This window comes from Anas platyrhynchos, chromosome 2 (genome assembly GCF_047663525.1).
Source record: "Anas platyrhynchos isolate ZD024472 breed Pekin duck chromosome 2, IASCAAS_PekinDuck_T2T, whole genome shotgun sequence".
In the NCBI taxonomy this organism is placed as follows: domain Eukaryota; kingdom Metazoa; phylum Chordata; class Aves; order Anseriformes; family Anatidae; genus Anas; species Anas platyrhynchos.
The window spans coordinates 115,153,860-115,173,675 of NC_092588.1; the positions used below are offsets into that span (position 1 = coordinate 115,153,860).

The 19,816-nt window shown below is 35.8% G+C and overlaps 1 protein-coding gene across 2 annotated transcripts in view; it reads right to left on the minus strand.

Moving 5' to 3' along the window:
- The window catches only part of NEK11 (NIMA related kinase 11), a 108,115-nt gene that overhangs the window by 66,315 nt on the left and 21,984 nt on the right, over positions 1-19,816 (minus strand). For both annotated transcript variants that reach the window (XM_027451142.3, XM_072033428.1), the window contains exons 4-6: positions 16,915-17,033; positions 10,824-10,888; positions 9,443-9,569 (exon numbers count right to left, since the gene is read on the minus strand). In XM_027451142.3, coding sequence (XP_027306943.1) covers positions 9,443-9,569; positions 10,824-10,888; positions 16,915-17,033 — 311 coding nt within the window. The remainder of the gene's footprint in view (positions 1-9,442; positions 9,570-10,823; positions 10,889-16,914; positions 17,034-19,816) is intronic.

The following is a 19,816-nucleotide window of genomic DNA, read 5'->3' on the forward strand; positions in this document are numbered from 1 at the left end:
TCTCATAATGATTTATGTAATGACTACTCATAATAGCTTGCACTTCGGTTGGCCTCTATCTAATATATTTTTTTAAAAATAGAGATGCTGAGCTTTCCAGGCTTTGAAATGTGCCCAGTATCAACTCCAGTTGATACTGGAGTGCAGGAGAATACTGATACTGATATTCAGGACAACAGAGGCAGTGCCAAGTGACTTGATCAAGGTCATAGAAGATGTTGGTGAGAGCAAGCTACAGGACCAGACTCACCTAGGTAACCAACTTAAATAGCACAGCAACTTTACTTTTCACGTAATATTTGATTGGGGTACTTATCATTTACAGCAGTATGAAAATAAAGCATACTGGTAATATGTAGAAGCATGTATAGGTGAATGGCTTTGGTAAAAGAGGTATAAACATTATCTTTGAAAGCAAATAATGAATAAATTTAAATAATTCATTTTGGTTAAAGAAGAGGAATAAGTTCAGTCCATCTGACAATAAAAGAGCACAAGCAAATAATTTTAGAGCTGAAACTAATGCTCTCTGTATAATGTAAATAAGCCCAAGGAGAGAGAATAGAAGGGTTCTCTCACGGGTGCTTTACAAAGATCTATCTGAAAACATCTAGGAGAACATTTTTGCTAAAAACTGCCTAACTCTAAAGGTACCTAAATAATTACCTAGCTTCTGGAAGTTTTAACTGTCAACCAGCTTTCAAACTTCCAAAATCTACCAAAATCAGATCTACTGATTTTGGTAGATTTTGGAAGTTTGAAAGCTGGTTGACAGTTAAAACTTCAAGTAACAGTAACACACAGATGATGCTATACATTTACAATCTACATTCAAACTCTGAAACAAGATAATGACTACATGAGAAAATACTTTATAACCAAAGTGCACACATGGCATCTGAAAGCATCAAACAATAAAGGAAACCAGCCAGAGGGAAGAAAAAAAGGAAAATCCCAACTTGATAGACTGTACTAAAACTGTTGTGTTTTTGTTTTTGTTTTTTTTTCAGAATCAATCTGTTTTCGGAGGCTGCTTAATTCTGGCAGCTAAAAATTGCTTAATGAGCCATTAAGAGAACAGGATTTACCACATGAGGGAAGCCCATTTATTCAGCTAGCTGAGTCCTCTGACTACACCTGAGAAAGTAGTTCTTTTGGAGAAAGATGAAAAAGAACACCCGAGGCATTCTGGTAAAGCTGGGGCAGCAAACAGGCTGCCCAGGGAAAACCCCATCTGTCCCATCACAGAAAAAAAATAATGGAAAGAAAAAATAAATAAATAAATAAATAAAAAGCAGGGAAAAAAAGAAAAAGTAGGGGTTTATTTATTTATTTATTTATTTATTTATTTATTTTTTACTGCAAAATACAACTCTTTGAAATGAAATAAGTAGCTCCTAAGCTGAGAAATGTCCCAAATCCTAGAGCAAGGCCACTTCTTCCCAGGACAGCTGCTGAGCTGTAGTTGCCTAAGAAAGTTACCAAGCTTTTGCCTCGAGACTGCATTTCTCAGAGCAGTTGTGTTTCTACAGTTCCAGCCTAAGCATGTTGTAAGAAGCAAATTCAGCAAGAGAAGATTGCTTCCTGATTCCCATGAGCAATTTGCCAATGACCAAAACATATCATTTAATTACTTTTATAATCTTAGCTTGTATAACTGCCAGCGTTATAAAATTCTAAAATAGCCATGAAAGTATCCAGCCAGAGCATTTGGTTTGACAGCTTTCTATTTGTGAATAGGTTCAACAAATGTGCTAAACAGCACTTCATTTCAGCAAAACTGATGCATGATTGTTTCACATTGAAGCCACTTATGCTCAATTATATAATAAAACGGAGCATCTGCACAGGTTTCAGTATATTCTCTACAATATCAACTGACAGACCTCTAAGTTCTCAGGAGAAACCACCTTGCGTTTTTTGGTGCTACTTGTTTACATCAGCATTGCTGTCCCTTTCACATCTCCTGGTCTTTTATAGAAATTTCTAAACTGCTACAGTCCTTCAAAGCTGCATGTTAGCCTTTTAATGAAACACTAGAAGCCAGATAATCTAAATGCCTATACCTTTGTGGCTTGTGCATCTCAGTCTGACTGTACCGAATCTTAAGAATTTGCTGACTCCAAGGTCTATGAGGAATACATACATGTGCATACACATGTACCATCATGACACTCTCATCCACGGCTTTTCAGATCTTCAAGTCAGGGTTTATCCAGCTGTAGTTGTGCAGCTTTTATCATTAATCTTCCTGCCTACTTCTTCCTAATAGTTGTTGGTGTCTAATGGACACAAATAGGTCCAGATCATATGGCTCAGTCTTTTAAACAGTGAACCAATTGGATAGAATGGCAGCATCCTAATTCTCATAGTAATTAATTTCTGTGGGGTCTTGTTGTGGGAAAGGATCAAGGTAATCTGTGCACCCAAAACTTCACTGGATTTTTAAATACCTCCATATACTTAATGGATACTTCCGTTGAATTATCGCAAAAGACTCTCCTGTCTGTCCTCTCAAGGAGCAATTAAAGCTGAGCACGCAGCAGCTTTTGAAAACAAAACAAAACAAAACAAACAGAAACCAAACATACAGAGATTACAATATTGCTATATATATTATTTATCAGATTTACTTTTCATATGCCATTATGCTGACTATGCATCTCCCCAGCACTTTCAAACATTTTGAGTGTTCAGGAATCCTTACAGCTTCTATCAGCTATTTCCAAACACAAAGCCAGTAACACTTGGGAAATTCAGAAAGACTGTGGAGGCTCCCAAAATCACATATACTCTGTGTACACTTTGTACAAACTCTCTTTACAGCATTAGTCATTCATCCAGTCAATAAACAATACTTTATACTACATATCACAGAATAGGCAGATTTAGAGTTAGCAGCAAACCATTTATATTATTTTAATAAACTTCCTTTCAATACAAAATCCCATTCCAAAATGTTCCTCACTACGAGATTGATTCAAGTAATAACCTCAAATGCTGTGGAGACTATTATTAGTTATATAGATTGCCTAGTTTAGAAATAAATTTGGATACCTCCAAACCTTTATATTTGGGTGAGCAGCCCACTTACATGGGTGAAGTTATATACAACAATAGGGGCCAAAAGCATGACAAAGATTGTCTGGCTTGGGTCACTGTAAAAAGAACATCACTGAACTCTTTTCAGTAAAGGAAAGGTTCTTCCTCTTTTTTTCTCTCTCATTCATGGGGTGGAAAGGGCTTGGCTGACTCTTGGTACATGTATATAATAGCAATTATAAAAAGGGTTTTGGTCAGCACAGACATTTAATAGTCTTACAACCATCTAGCATTTCTATGGTACAAAGAAGTGGAAAAAAATAAAATAATAATTCCTTATGAATGTTTTATTGGTTCTTATCACAAGATACATAATCTCAGCAAAACCAGGTATGAAATGTTTTCAATAACAGCTGTTTGAATTCAGCTCAGATGCACTGAATTTCCACTGGGTGATGATATGACTGCCTTTATTATTGAACTGAAATAGCTCTCACTTAAAACAACATAGGTATGTATTTGTTGTTATCTGTATCTGGGATGATGAAAATAATTAGAAATAAATACTTGCCACATTCTGTTAAGAATCCATAATAATCAACACTATTGCAATAAAAAAAAATCGAAATCAAGTACTTGTGCCAAAAATTATTCTTAATAAGATTGTCGCACCAGCATAATCAGCTATAGGGATCTTCTTTTTCTAATTGTCTTGGGACTAGATAGAGGAATATGGGAGGAAAAGATATTTTAGACACCTTTATTAACCCAAATTACGATTTGTGCTTTACTTGAAGACCCATAGTTTGGAAACTCTGGGACAAAATCTTACAGAGACAGAGTAGGCTGAAATTTTCTCTCATGAGTCACATATTGGCAATTTCTTTCTACCTTAAGTTCCATAAAATAAAATACAAAGCATGCTAAGTAAAAAAAAAATAAAAAAAATAATGAGAACATAGCTTACAAATCACAACTCACATTGCTTTGAAGAAGTTTTTGTTCTGCATTTATCTCTGAATTAAAACCAGGGATTATTTCAGTGGAGCCTTGTTGATTCATAACAATGAGGATCTAGCACACCTTTTCAGCATAGATGAGAAATCTGTGATGTCTGCTTCAACCCTTGCTTTCATATAAAACTGCACTTTAAAAAAATCCATCGGTTAAACATTACTCAAAAGACCAATGCATGAATTTTACGGCTGCTTTTGGTAGTTATTCGACATAAAATTTGGCACTAAAAATAATTATTTTTGGATTGTTATTATTAAAGGAAAAGACAAACTGGGGCAAAAGTACAGACAAGCAAGCACAATTAAAATGAAAGTCCCAAGATGTGTGGTATAGGGAGCCCAATATAACCAAATCCCACAGAAAAAAAAAAAAAAAAAAAACATTTATCAAAATATGGCAACACTTGACAGTTGACGTAGAGTATGATGGATTCAAATGTGATATTCCTTTGTCTCTGCCAGACAAAAAGAAAACAATTTATACCTCTCTTGTAAAGAATTTGCTTTGCTTCCAAATGACAAATAGATGTGTTTTTCAACCGAATTGTTTCTATTATCATTTCTGCCTCTGAGATAATTTACATTACATAGTATGCAGAAATTCTTTGTGAAGTTCATGGGTGGAGTTTGCCAAATATGCTCATAGCTTTGAAAAGGAGAGAGAAATATCATTGTTCATAACTGTTTGCTTACACTTTATCACATCTACTCAGAAACAAAATAAGACAGTTTTAACAGCCACTACAATGGAAGCACTCAATATTTGCACTGAGGATTTATACTGATCCTGGGCAGACTACAAACCAGTGCAGACCCCAAACTCCCAGGGTTAGAAAACCTGAAAAAAATTGCAGTTGTGCTAACAACTAGTGGCAGGCAAACGTTAACTTTACTGGAGACGTGAACACAGAGACAGTTTCAGGTGTGACGAGAGAGTGATGCTCATTCCCCAGTATGAAAGAAACAGAATCTAAACTGGTTGGGAGCCCATGTGACAAGGGAACCTCCAATTTTCTGATGTAAAGGAGACCTCTGGGAAAGCTACAACAGTCCACTTTAACTTTAGGACCATCTGTGGGAATTATCATTGACCTTCTTGGTAAGTTTAGGCTTTCTAGGTTGCATGAGGACAGTGGAAAGTACAAAGGTTTCTCTGTTCTTCAGAGATCCTTAGATATGGGATATGTATCCCAACATCTAGCCTCACTAACACCCTTGCTATTATCACTACTTGTGCAAAACTAGCAGTTCTGAGTGATAACGTGCTTTATCATTAGAAATATTTCTATTTCATTATATTTCAACTAATTTTAGAAAAAGCAACCTGATCTAAAAAGTTGTAGAATGACTACTGATGGATGGGACATGTATTTGGTAGATCTAGGTTAGGCACAACAAATATCATAGAATCAAAGTTGACCAGAAGGTCTCAACCCCTCAGCCTGGTGCAATTCCTACAGCCATGTTTGGTCCCCAGTAACAGAAATGGCACAGTTTTGCTGCATGTAGTAGGTCTGAGGGTAATGTTTATGAAGTTTATATATGGAGTTCACCTTTACCAGGGCTTCTTATGTGTCATTGCATAAAAATTGTGTGAAATGGGAACAGGCTGCTCCACAGCTCATCTGATCTTTCTGTCCTTTCCTCCTCTCTCACAGATGGATGCATTTGGGCTGTAGAATATTCCATAGTTTGAAGGACACAAGAGCAGCCTCATCAAATCTGAGCTCAGATATAAGAATAAATAACCAGACAAGGAATAACAGTTCCTTCTAACATTCCTACATATTCCTCTACTGAAGTCAGAATTGAAGAGAAAATATCATTCCTCAAATTTCAAAAATACCAGGTCATTTTAGCTATCTCCTGGGTTTTTCATTCTATGAAAGGAATAAAGATATTATGCTACATAGGTACAATTGCATTGGCCATGTTTATATATAGATATTACTGTTATAAGCAATGATGACAATATAGACATATTTAGACGTAGTGAAATAAAGCTGGGATCAAAAGAACTCAAAAAAAAAATCCCAAGCAATTTTAATAATGCTAAGATTTTACACTCCTTGTAAGCAAGGGAACTAAGAATGCTAGCAGGATGGTGTGCTCCTTAAGGTAGAAACTCGCTATCACTTTTTGAAGGAAACCAATTTATTTAATGAAGTTACTGACTCCTGGAAAATGAGCTGTCACACTTAAAAAAAAAAAAAAAAAAAAAAAAAAAGCCCTTAAAAAACAAAAAGACTGAAACAATAGCAGAACTTGAGCTGTCACATGTCAAGCAATTAAAAAATGAGCTTTATCAAAAAGCATTTATATCTCATAACTAGAGAAGTTTCTCAACAGGAAGAGACATTCAAATTTACCAGCCTTTGTACTAACTTGATAACAAAAAGTTGCAGAGAAACCCAGCAAGCTTCAGTTAACTGGTCATGATTGGCTAAAAACTGTTGTAAAATGAACTTGGAACACAATCCGTCTTCTACATACTTTCAGATAAATAAAAGTGACTTTGGTTTTTAGAGCCAACACTTTAACAAATGTCTTCCATGGCATGTTCACCTCAATCATCAAATTCTGTGTCAGGGAATAGAGTTAAGATTGTCCTTGGAGAAAATATGCTTTCCATTGAATGTATGGAAAACAGCCTTCTCCTCCCTAGCTCTCCCAAAATCAGACGAAGGACATCTGTTCAAAGACGTGGCACACTGATTGCTGATCAGCAATATCTTGCTCTCACATGCACACTTGTTAAAGCTTTTGGCTTTGAACTTTCTAGGCATCACAGGAAATAAGTAGAAAAACAAACGTGAACAGAATTGATGGTCATGACTTCCCCAAATGTTTAGCAAAAAGTGCCCTAATTATTTCAGAATCAAAAAACATATGCAAGGTTGCAGAAAGTTTCAGAACCTCAGCACACCCAACTATAGAAAAAGGATAAAGTATGAGACAGTGCATTATGAAATGAAAATGAGAAACGATATAAAAGTGTTGGTGCTTACTACTATGCAACTATCACAAAACCAAGGGCTGGAAGCAGATGTGCAGCTGGTGGGCCAAGACAGTTCACAAACAAGATTGGGGATGGACAATTCAAACTCAGATGGTCTAGTGACTCCCTACAAGGCCAGCAAATGCAAAATAAACTCAGAGTCACTATTAAAATAGTAAATGAAGGAATTAAACCACCAATGTGTCAATTCAATGTATGACCCTTCATAGCTGAAAAGTCCTTACAGAAAGAGAGTTTCTTGGCTCAGAAAGATTTTGTGGGCCGGGGTTCTAGTGAGACAGGGCACATCTCCTCCTTTGTGCCCCCACACCAAGGGCCAAGAACCTCCTCGTGAAAGCAATTCCACCCTTGGCTGAGTACTCTGGGTATTAGTTTGGAAAGATAACAAAATGCATCAAGTATAACAAAAAGCCAGTAGCTAGTGACTTGCTCTAGGGGCTTTTATCTGCAATTTTGTAGATTTTAAAAGAGTGATCAACACATCATTTATAAAAATGCTGACAAAATCTGGTTTCATTTACTCTGTACTGCTGCAGTGACATATGGATTGACACTTGTAAGCATGAATAGTACTTAAATATATATTTTACATCCAGTGTCAACTGCAATAGAAATTATTCTTTACAGTAATAGTGCACAAAAGTCATGTTTTCCTGTCTGTTCAGTTGTTTTCACATCTTTTGAAATGTTCTCTCAATATATTTTTATTGACTACATGTATTAACTCATATTTATTTTGATACAGATGAACAAGACAGAATCTGACATTAAATCCATCTCTGTTCAGCTATAAAGACCATGAGATGAGTTTCCTGACACATCCATTGACTGGATTGAAGATGTTAACCGTGAAAAATGGTTGTTAGCAGTTAAAGGTACAGCTGACTGTTCTGAACTTCTAGAATTATATCCTGCAGTCCTAGATATATTTTGAAAAGTCAGAATTGAGCAGAAGTTAGAGTAAATTATCACATAAACAAACTACATTCCAGTGGTCAAATGCTTTATACAGGAAGCTTCCTGGATTGAAATATTCTTAAAAAAGAAACCAGTCAGATGTACATAACTACAGAAACAAATACCTTTTAAGAGAAGAAACAAAGTATTTTATAAAAAACACTATGACAGAATTAAAAAACAAACAAACAAACAATAGTTTTAACCGTCACCATGAAATACAATGAGTGTTTTAGAACATAAACAAGACAGGTATTTTCCCCACTCCAAAAATCATTCCTCATCTTAGTTTGAAAAAATACCTGCACAACTAAAATTCCCCCCCCCCGCCCCCCCAAAAAAAAAAGACTTTAAAGACTTGTTTTTTAAAGTCTTTCCACAAATCTCAGGTTCTCAACTTGATGCTTTAATAATTACCTCAGAAGTCAGTATTTTGTGCTAAGTGCAGAACTGACACTTCTCTTTCTACCTTTGAGCCTTTTATGAAACTGCTTGCCTTTTTGCTTCTGTCCAGTTATTCTCATATTCAGCTCTCCTTCCAAGTATCTTCTTCCTTTTGCCACGTTCCAATGTTTTTCAATTCAGTTCCTAAGAAGGTTCTCCTGTTTCCCTCTCAGCCAGGAATTGCTCCTTCCATGGCCGCTTGGAAATTTCACAGACAACTGTTTCTATTTATCTTTTGCTATAAGAGAAAGATTTCCCCCTTCCTAGCAGAACTCAATATTAATCCATAATTAGTAAGGTGGGGGTTGGCCTGTTCTCCCACGTGCCTGGTGACAGGATGAGGGGGAATGGGCTTAAGTTGCACCAGGGGAGTTTTAGGTTAGATGTTAGGAAGAACTTCTTTACTGAAAGGGTTGTTAGACACTGGAACAGGCTGCCCAGGGAGGTGGTGGAGTCACCATCCCTGGAAGTCTTTAAAAGATGTTTAGATGTAGAGCTTAGGGATATGGTTTAGTGGGGACTATTAGCGTAAGGTCAGAGGTTGGACTCAATGATCCTGAGGTCTCTTCCAACCTAGAAATTCTGTGATTCTGTGATAATCATCTTGTGTCACTGCAGAGACTGGACCTGAATATTCTTCTCTTTTGAAGTCCAACATAACCCCATATAATAGTAACCACATGCTTCTCAACACAAAGAGCAAATCTTCAAATTGCAATACATGATGCAAATATCCTGGAACAGTTTTAGAGGAGTAGTGTGAGCACCCTACTGAGGAAGCCCCGCTTCCTTTTTCATTAAACCCCGTTGGTTTGCTTTTTAAAAAACAAACAAACAAACAAACAAGAGTAGTTCCTAAATATAGTCAAATGCTGATCTTGACAATATATGACATTTTACCTTTCATGACATTTTCTTTTCAATAAATGTATAATCCTACTGAAATAGCATGCTGACTACTCACCAAATATCAGATTTTGTGTTATAGCCCTGGTGTTTCAGTGCCTCTGGACTCATGTAGTATGGTGTTCCAGTAAATGTAGTTGCCAGATCACATGAACCCATCAAAAGACGAGAAACTCCAAAGTCCCCTAAAAGTGACAACAGAAAGATCCGCCCCCAAACAATTAAGCACAATAAGACTAAAATTCTTACAATTCTTACAATTCTTTAGAATTCTTACAATTCTAAAATTCTTCTGTTCACTTTCCATTTTTAAATTAAGATCCACATCCTCAGTTTGTATAAATGGTCAAAATTCCAGACGTCAACACAAAAACGTTGTTTTACAGAGAACCAAGAATATTGGTAATGAGATAGAGATTTTTTTTTAATTCCTGCTTATCACTTCAAAGTCAACCCAAGTTGACTGTAATTAGTAGGAATTTCTTATCTAGGTGTCCATCTTATTTAAAATTACATGGAATAATGGGCTGACCTACTTCCCCATTTCTACCTACAGTCCATTTCAAAGGGAGGGATCAGCCTTTGCCAACTCTACTTATATTTCCAGGAAATGGCCCAAGGGATTAAACAAAAAAGGTTTTGTCCACATGTTCTGGTAACTTCTACAGATAAAAAAAAATAACGATGCTGTTGGGATACTAAGAAAGGTTTTGCCCTGTCAATGTGTATGTAGTGAATAGCTCTAGGCATCAGAGTTTGATACTTCGGTACCACTGTGATTAATAATACAAAAAAAAAAATCAGAATTGTGTTTAAACCAACCTGTTATAATAAATGCTTGGAACTCTTTATGAAAGTGAAATTAATACAAAATAATTTCAGTGGCAACAAAGAACTTAACCTGTAAATACTGCTTTTTGTAAATAAAGAGGATGAATTGGGACATAGATCAGGAAATCCATGTTAGATTTGAAGCACAGATGATAAAAAAGCAAGATACTAATTAAATATTTACATTTCAAGAGCATATGCAAATATTTATCTATTTGTATAAACTATTGTTAGTCACAATACAATAACTGAATGTTAAAAAATTGAATAACTTTTAAATATGGTTTTTCAAAATAACACCACATAGAAGAACATAGTTTCAAGAGGCCTCAGGAAGTCATCTGATTCAAACCCAACTCAAATCAGGGCCACCTGCAAAGCTACATGAGGGTGCTCAGGTCTAGGTCCAGGTGAGCTCTGAGCACCCTCAAGGCTGGGATTTCAGTGCCTGTATGGGTCCCTGTTTCTGTGTATGCCTGTCAGGTAAATGTTTGACCACAAATCAAACACTACATCAGACATCACTTTATGTAAATCTTATTCACAGAATGTCTGCTGGATTGTTCTACCATAGTAAAACATATCTTTAAAAAGCATGCAAGTCTCACCGATTTTAAGAAGATTATTCTTCAAAAATATATTCTTGGCTTTCAAATCTCTGTGAAGTATTCGCCTGGAATACAAAAAGAAGTTCAACCTCATCTGACTTGAATGATTCAAAGTCACATACCAAGTATTTCAATTATTTATCTTCATTCCTTGCTAGGAAGGCCTGCCTAGTGCTGGTACAAGTCTAACCCTGTAAGTGACAATGCACAGAGACTGGCATTAAGGAGCTTCACAAAAACACAGAGGTACATTCACAGACACCCACAGGTGGGATGAGAGCCTAAGCAGCCAGGATAATAAAAATGCACCCATGGATCCCAGCCTGAGAATACGAATACAGGTTTAACATGAGCTGCAGAGCCAAAGAGAAGAGTGTGTCTTCCTGTCTGGCTCTTCTTAAAAGCATGACATCCTATTTTCAGCCAGAAGAATAAGACGTGTCACAATAGAATAAGGGATGGGAAAAAACAGCAATAAGAGCAATAAGCTCAGGTAACCCTCCTGCAGAGAAAACGTATTAACTTGAAAGACAAACATGTATATAGACTAGGCTACTTGTACAAATTTTTACAGTAATGGTCTGGAAGATAAAAGAACTTCACAAAGACAGAGATCAAAAGGAAAAGAAATAGAACAACTAGCTTTCACAGATATATTTTTCCATCAAAGACTGAAGCAGCATCAGAAGATACACACCATGCCAGGACAAACAGCATCTCCTCCATTTCTAGAGATCTTAATGCGTGACAGTAATTTTCCAGCTCATTAAGAAAAAAATATATCTCTACAGTACACAAAGCATCTTCTCAATTAATTCTTATTAATAACACTTCCAAGAGGTTTCCCTACAACCTCAGCCAAACTTGAATTCAACCACTTAAGTTCCTTACAACTAATACTGTGTGTTATCAAGCCACCATCTCTGCTGAGGAGGAGCTTAGAATAGCTTCAGTACATAATGACTACTGAAACTGTGTTTGGTATTACAAATACACTACTTGTTTAGTCATTTAGAACAGATAAAGAAAGCAACAGAGGATCTACGATTCCTGAGAGGCTCTAAGATTCTTGAGATGTGGGCAGAAAAACTCAATATGGTAATAGATTTTATTTGTTCCTGAGCAATCCTCAAGTATTATGTCAAATTTTATTGAGTTATTATAGTCTAATGTATTTAATGCATTGAGATACTGAAATGATTTCCAAAATAGCTTCCATATTAAGTCCAGAAAATACGTATTCTACAGCACAATTAAAATAAGCAATTTAGTCCACATCTCATTGGAAAATATTTTTTTTGCAAAAAAATATTTTTTTGCAAGAAAAGAAAAAAATTATTTAATTCAATATACTTAGTTCATAAATTGGGGGAGAGGAGAGAAAAATAGCTATTAGCAGATATTGTAGTACACACGTAGCTGAACAAGGAAACATTTCTATTTTTATGGGACATAAAGAAAAGAGTTCTTTATACATTATGGATTTTTTTTTTCCATTTTTTGTCCTGAAAATAACACTTCTAGTGAGAGATTATACATTTGCAAAAATGAAAGTTTTATTCACCATGTCTCCACTGATGTCTATAAATAGTTTATTCTCTACTTGGCAACTTTCTTGAGCAATACACATACATTTATCATGCATTACATCGGTAAGGAAATTAAGCTAAGATTATATTCCTTATTATTTTATAAGCCCATATACACACAGTTGTATATAAATCTTGCTCTGTCAATTTAGATTCATAAAGTACTTCCTTACTATTCATCACACAGAGCTTTAAAAGAACTTGACTTCACTGTCTCAGATTTTTATTTTTTTATTATTATTTTGTTGTTGTTGTTTTTAGTTTTGTAGAAAAAGAATCTTGAACCTAAAAGTTAGCTGGGCAACTGTGATTTGAATGACAAGTATCTTGATGTATGAAAAATATGCAGAAAACTTTCAGTAACTTATTACACGAGATAAAGAGAAGTATTTTGGCTACAGTGGTTTGAAATGGAATATAATGCTAATATAAACATGAAACATAGCGATGAAAATATGATGCAAATTATTTGTGTTGCCAATAATTATCAGATGCTTTTATGTATTAATATGAGTAAGAAATTTTGGGGGTAATTTTTTTGGAACTTCCCATGATGATAACTCTTGATACCAGCCACTTCAATATGCCAGGATACCTCAGAAGATTAACAAGTTACAAGCTGAAACCTTAACTGAAACAACTACTTTAATTCTAGCAAGAAATAAATATATGTTGCCAATAAAGGGAACATGAATTAACTGGACTCCAGCAAATCTTAATCTAACTTGACAGTTAGTGAAGTGGTTATTGATATTTTGGGTAGAAATTAACACTTCAGGATGGTTTTAAATTTAGACTATAAATACACCCGTACCTATGTTCTACAGATTACCTGCTTGCTGTCTCATACTCATAAAAAAGCAGCACGGATCACTGAGCAGTAGGCAGCCTCCTTCAATAAAGATGCCTCTGCAACATACCAGCAAGTGAAGCTGATTGAAGCTGAAGCAGTTTGCTTCTGCGAAATATTCAGCAATAAATTTCTCTTTCCTTTGTCTGAAGAACTATTCTGAGAAATAAGAGGTTCTGGGCAACTGTGAATCCTGTACTAGGAAAGACAATGTGAAATCCAGATAGACTTGGACAGCGTGTGCTACCCTATAGATTGAAAGCAACAAACTTGTTTGAATAAATGGTAACCTTATCAAAATCTCTGTGTTGGCATACTGTTCATAAAGATTAGCAAAGTGATGGATAACATAATGGTCAGCTATATTCAAATTGAGGTTAAATGAATCAATGGCTTCATTGCCTGAGTGCTGTGGGATCAATTTTGTGCACTAATATGTGATGAGCTACAAGTATGCCAGAGAGACCAGATGATGGTTTCATGCTAACTCTCTCTGTCTAGATAAGACCACTGAACTATGCTGCCTGTCCTCTACTTGTCTCTTCCGTTATATCAATGACAGATGAGGATTGCATCTATTTAATTCTAGATAATTTAGCTTTCAAGTTTAAGTTCAAAAATCCTTCAATTATGTAAAATAGACAGTAGATAGCAGAGTCACCGGGAGATATTCATAACCCCTTAGGGATTTACGAAGCATAAGTAAAAGACATGAATGCCTAATCTGTACAATCTGCTTTATTTGGGGGGAAGAAAGCAACATAAGGTAGAAAAACAGTTCTTTCTGGAGGTAAATCTCAAGAATGAGAGTTTTCAAAAAGTGTAGTTTTCAAAAAGTTCCACTAATGGTGCACAAGAAACAGATCCACACAATAATTTATGTCTAGAACCAGAAATTATCATTTTTGCTGTTCTAGGATAAAAACTCCCACCCAAAGCAGCCAGATTTTCTAAGAAATGGCATGAGGAAGTCCAACCCACAGATAATGAACATTTCAAGATTCTAACTTTAGGGCAAAGTTTTCTTGCATTAAAACATAGTTCAAATATGTATTAAACCTTTTTTTTTCCCTTACCAGTATAGAAGAAATCACATACAACTCCTTCATACATAAACAGAGGGCTGTTATTCTCTGTTTGTATTTCAGTAATTCCAACAAATTTCTGCAGGTACTTTTAAAGCCTTTTAAGCCTAGGCTTTGCCATTTAAGCTACTGTTTGGCTTAATAATAATAAGATAGAGAATAGTTTTCTAATGTGAATACAGTTAAAACCACAATATAATATAGGAAATACAAATAAAACTGTCAAGTCATTTCTATGTGTCTGGAGAGGTGCTATTAAATAGCTCTAATTCAAAGAGAGAAAATTAAATGCTGTTTGGAAAATCAAATTGTTACTTTCACTGGAGAATTCAACTGTACTTTTCAGGAAACCCAGTAATTTAACATACACATTTATCAAAGTGTTTATTTATAAGAATTTTTTGAAAGATTTATTTGAGAACAAATAGAAGATGAGAAAAATAAAGGAAAAAAAGAAGAGCAGACAAAGGGACCTGTGAGAAAAGTGCAGATAACAGAGGCATAAGGAAATACAGAAGATAAAAGACAAAAAGAAAGAACAACTTATACAATACATTATTATTATTATTATTATTACTCTGCATTAGTCTACACAATACATCCTCTAAACACACAGGTTAAAGAAAGGATTTTACCAAAAGTGGACCTTCCAGATTAGTAACATTTTTATGATACATTATTAAACCAGAATTCAAGAAGGGGGAAAAAAAACACTAATAGTTCAGTTAAACAGTCAGGATTTTTATTTCAATTTTCCTCTGTCCTTTCTGCCTGAGGTGAGTGCTGAAAAACACAGCATCCCAAGAGATCTCTCTTTGTTGTGCTCCCATCACTGCAGTCTGTGGGGATGGCATGGTGCATCACGTACAAGCCCCAGATAAATTGGCATTTAGGAACCAAAATGTTCTGAGTCACAGACAGTAATTCACTCTGCCCTTTTCCCTCTACAGTCTGACTCTGCAGGTGCAAAAACTCATTAGGCATCTCTCAGTTTAGGTCAAATGTATCCTACATACTTCACTTCAGCTCAACTGAGAAACAGTTGTTCTTGTTGACCGGTGACTATCTCCACCTGCTCCTCTCCTCTCTTGAAACTCAAGTTCAAGCAACCAAATTTGGCCCAAGCTACTTTAAGATAAATTTGAAACAGCTACATCAACTTGGTGCTGTTTTCAGCCTCAATTTAGCAGATAATAATCTTTCTTTTTTAACGACTCATGCAGAATAAAAGACTAATTATTCTAGTTTACATTCTGAATAGAAAAAAAGAAAAAGACGAGAAAAAAAGAAGAAAGGAAAGAGAAAATAGAAGAGAGAGGACAAAAAGAGGTAAAGAGGAAAAAAATAAAATAAAAAAGAGAAAAAAAGAATTCTCATCTCCAGACTCTGGATGTAACCTAACTTTTCTCTCTTTCTCTCTCCCCCCACTAGCTGTACTAATAATTTAAGCCATTATTCTTGGCGAAATTATTATTATTTTAATTTTTCATCTCTTGAAAACATGCATCTAAATCTGAGTAAGGTAGTGTGCAGATTAGTTATTTACAATTGGCAAAGTAGGTGTTACACCTACATAGGAGAAATATCCTCAGCCTGTGCTAAGACAGTCCTTGCAGCAATGACATTCTTCATTCTGAAAATTCAATAGCAATGATAGCCCAAACAGTTCATCTTGGCAGGATGAAACACCTTGCAAATCACACTGGGGGCAAGAACTACACTCACAGAGATGACCAGGTAACTATTCACCTGTTATTATCTCTGTTCCAAACAAGTGAGGTCTCCGCAGCTGTTCAGAAGTCTGCAAACCAGTGCAAGCATCTTGTGTGGAGTGTGCTACCAGCAAATCCAAGGGATGGTCAAGAATGTTGGATCCCTAATGCTCACATAAAACTTCTTAAGCCTTGCATTGAGACCTTATTACACCAATGCTCTACGACTCTCCATCAGACGACCAACTTGACACATGTGGTGTCATGGAATCTTACACTATTAGTTATGAAATGTGTTAATCATAGTCTCATGAAATCACTGTCTTAATGATCTCCAGTAATTTTTTAGGTTAATCTTTGATGTGTTGTTAAAAGTAATGTCAGTTTTCAAAGAATGTAAGCATATAAGATTTTAAGGGGATTACATCAAGCACTTATATTTGATTCTTCACATTAAACATCTGCAAGAGCTCTTTGCTGAATCCCCTTAAAAGCTGTCTTTATTTTAAACTTGAAAACTGTTTATTCTAACAATATTGTGCAATTTCTACCATGTTAAATTTTTCACTTGGCTCTTACAGAATTTGTCTCACACTGAAAGATATTTATCACTGCACCACTAAAGATGTAACATATAATATCCTTGCATGATAGACAATTAATTACACTTTATGTATACTACACATACACTATACTACACATACATGTACACTACAGCAGTTCGTTGACTAGGATTTTATTCCAATAAAAATAATCAATATGGTTCAATTTCTATTTGAATAAATACAAGTCAGTAAATGCTTACTCACTTCCCTCACGAGTTGAATGCTCTTGTATTAAAGCAAATGACTGTACCTTTCATGCATATAGTTGACTCCAAGTAACAACTGTATAAACCAGTCTATTATTTGTCTTTGAGTGAATACTTTCCCAGATTGTTTGTACTCTTGAATTTTCAAGTCTAGATCTCCACCCTGAAAAACATCACAACATTTTACATTTAAAGTAAGTACATTTAAAGTTAGTTTTTAAAATGTCTTCTCCTTCATGAAATCACAGGATGCCATTTTCTTACACCTTCAGGCTCCGTAGAGCACAGGCAGTAAAATTAATGCTGGCACATGAATTCTGAACTCTCACAGCACCAAAAGCATACAGAACTGAGGATCAAAATGAGATCAAGCTGTCTGGCTGCAGAAGGAAATTAGGTCAGTTCTCTCTCAAGAGTTACATAAAATCACAAAAGTTTTCAACAGTTCTCACTTCATGCCACCCAACTTTAGACATGTACATCTGAGCTAGTCACCTCAAACTCCCTTAATTATAATTAAGGCAAAGGAACAGTCACTTACATAGTGCAATTAGCTCTGCCATGTCTGTCTTAGGAAGGGATGGATCATGTTGTACAAATGCAGTTTCTCTATAAAGGTTTATGAGGTCTACATTGTCCAGCTCAGATGTAAACAGCTAAGTTGAAGGAAATTAATCTGCCCCTGAATGGTCCGAACAATAGTTTGTAAATCTAGGGAAAACATTTCCACTTAAGTTGAACAATGCACAGTCAAGAGACATTCTCATTTTTTACACTGAATAAGCATATCAGCAGTGAAGAAACCGTGCTGTTCTCTTAAGAATTAAAATACAGACTCTTAAATTATGATACTTTGTCTCTCTTCCAAATTCTCTTTTGTCAGAAACAAAGCAGAATTAAACTGTCTATAATCTGTGGCATGTGTTTTTGTAGATACTTCATTAAAATTACAGTTGAATCTAGAAGTAACACTAAAAATGGAGCAGTATGATACATAGCAAGCAGTGCCAAATAAACTAGAAAATATATACAGAAAAAGACTACTCGAAAACTATAAAGGCAGATATTTGTAAAAATCAGTCAAACAGCATGATGAGGCTCTCAAAGAAGCTTAAATGAAAACTGTTTATTTTGCTAAAAAAGAGAGGAATGGTTGTTTATCCACTTTATAAAATAAATGGATTTTGTTTACAAGAATGCACATTAGTGGCAAGTACTATGTCGAGGTAACTAATCCCAGAGCAAAGGATGGTGAGTCTAATTCTATTCTAGTGATTAATTACCTTACGTCAGGACAACCTACTCTGCATAAACCATTACTTCTGCATAAAATCAGAAGTATTATGTGCCACGTACAAGAAAATAGTTTAACATGTACCACTGTGTATAGAAAACAGACTACTAGTTATGCTGATACATGCCATTTCTCATTGTCAACCCTTCTCTATGCTGTTGACTCCAAAAGGTTATGGTCTCTTCAATATTCCTTGTTTTTCTGTTCCCAAAACCACAGTGCTTCATAGTGATGTTACACAATAAGCAGGTTCTGTCCTTGCAGATCTATACGTTTCTATTTCAGCATGAGTTTACAATAGTGTTTGCAGTTCTTCAGGCTCTAAAAGTTGCAATATTCACGAGTGATTGTGTTGAAAAAGAAAATGTTTTGTCATACATGAAAAATGTGTTCCCTGACAACGTCCTGCGATTTCTAAATTGAAATGTCTGAGTCATCTTGTTCACTAGGGATGGGAATAGGGCTTCGACTCTCCATCTGCATCCCTGCTGCAGCCCAGAGAGAAGCTCTTCTGGGAACTTGGAGCTCTGAGCAGCTGCTTCCCCTTTGCAACTCCAAATGTTCAACAGCTTCCCAATGGCTGCTCACAGTGGAGCAGAGGAAGGGAAGAAAAGGTATTGCTGGGTACTCTGCTGCATGGCAACCAGATGGGCTGTGCCTGAGCCTACACACCTCAAAAGTAGTGACTCACCTACTCCAGATGGCTGCCCCAGACCATTGAGAGGCAATGGCAGCAGTAGCCCAAGATTCAAGGACTGCTCTGACACGTGCTGCTGCAGGATACTGTCCCCAGGGGACTGTCCCAGTAAGGAAAGCTGAGGTGCAATAAGTGCTGATCACCATTTCTCACTGTCCCAATATGAAATCTCTCAATCACATGTTGACACACACAGAAAAAAAAGCAAAGAAAAGAAACATAGGAAGTGAAGAGTTAGGCTGGTGGGTGCTCTCATGTATGGGGAGGTTTCTTGCAGACGGTCGAAGAAGAAAAGCAGCCAAATAACTACATGTGCCCGCAGGTTAACTGTATTGCTTTTCACAAGACCGGTCTCAATGTCCCACAGACAATTTAACCTTAATTTTGTGTCTAAAAAGGGAAAACAAAAGTGTATCATAAAAAAAAAAATGCTGAAATACTGCTGCCCAATTTTACATTCTGGAAGGCCAGTTACAATGAAGTTCATAAGGAAGTTAACAAATGAAATAGGAAGTTTCCAAGCTGCAGTTTCTATTTAAATGTCAAAAGCATCAAACAAACCAGTAACTTATTTAAAACAGCTTAGTACCTAGCACTGATAATGTGAACAGGCATTCATTGCTCTAGTTATTGCTTTCCCTCAGATTTCCTTAGCATATGTATACTCACATCACAGCGAGACTGCAGTGAAGAGACAGAAATAATTATCTGGGGGAAGGTGCAACTAGTTCTGTTTTATGATGTACTAAAATGATACAACATTTAAAGGAATTACATTATTTTAATTTATAAAAACTATTTTATTGAAGTCCGATTTACATCACAAAATTAAATCCAAGGTTCGTGAAACCAAAGGTTCATTTTTGTTTCAAATCTGACTTAAATGACAAAGTTTAGATTGCCTATATGACTCTGAATGAGGGCAACTGCCACAGAAGCTCAACGAGAAAACTGA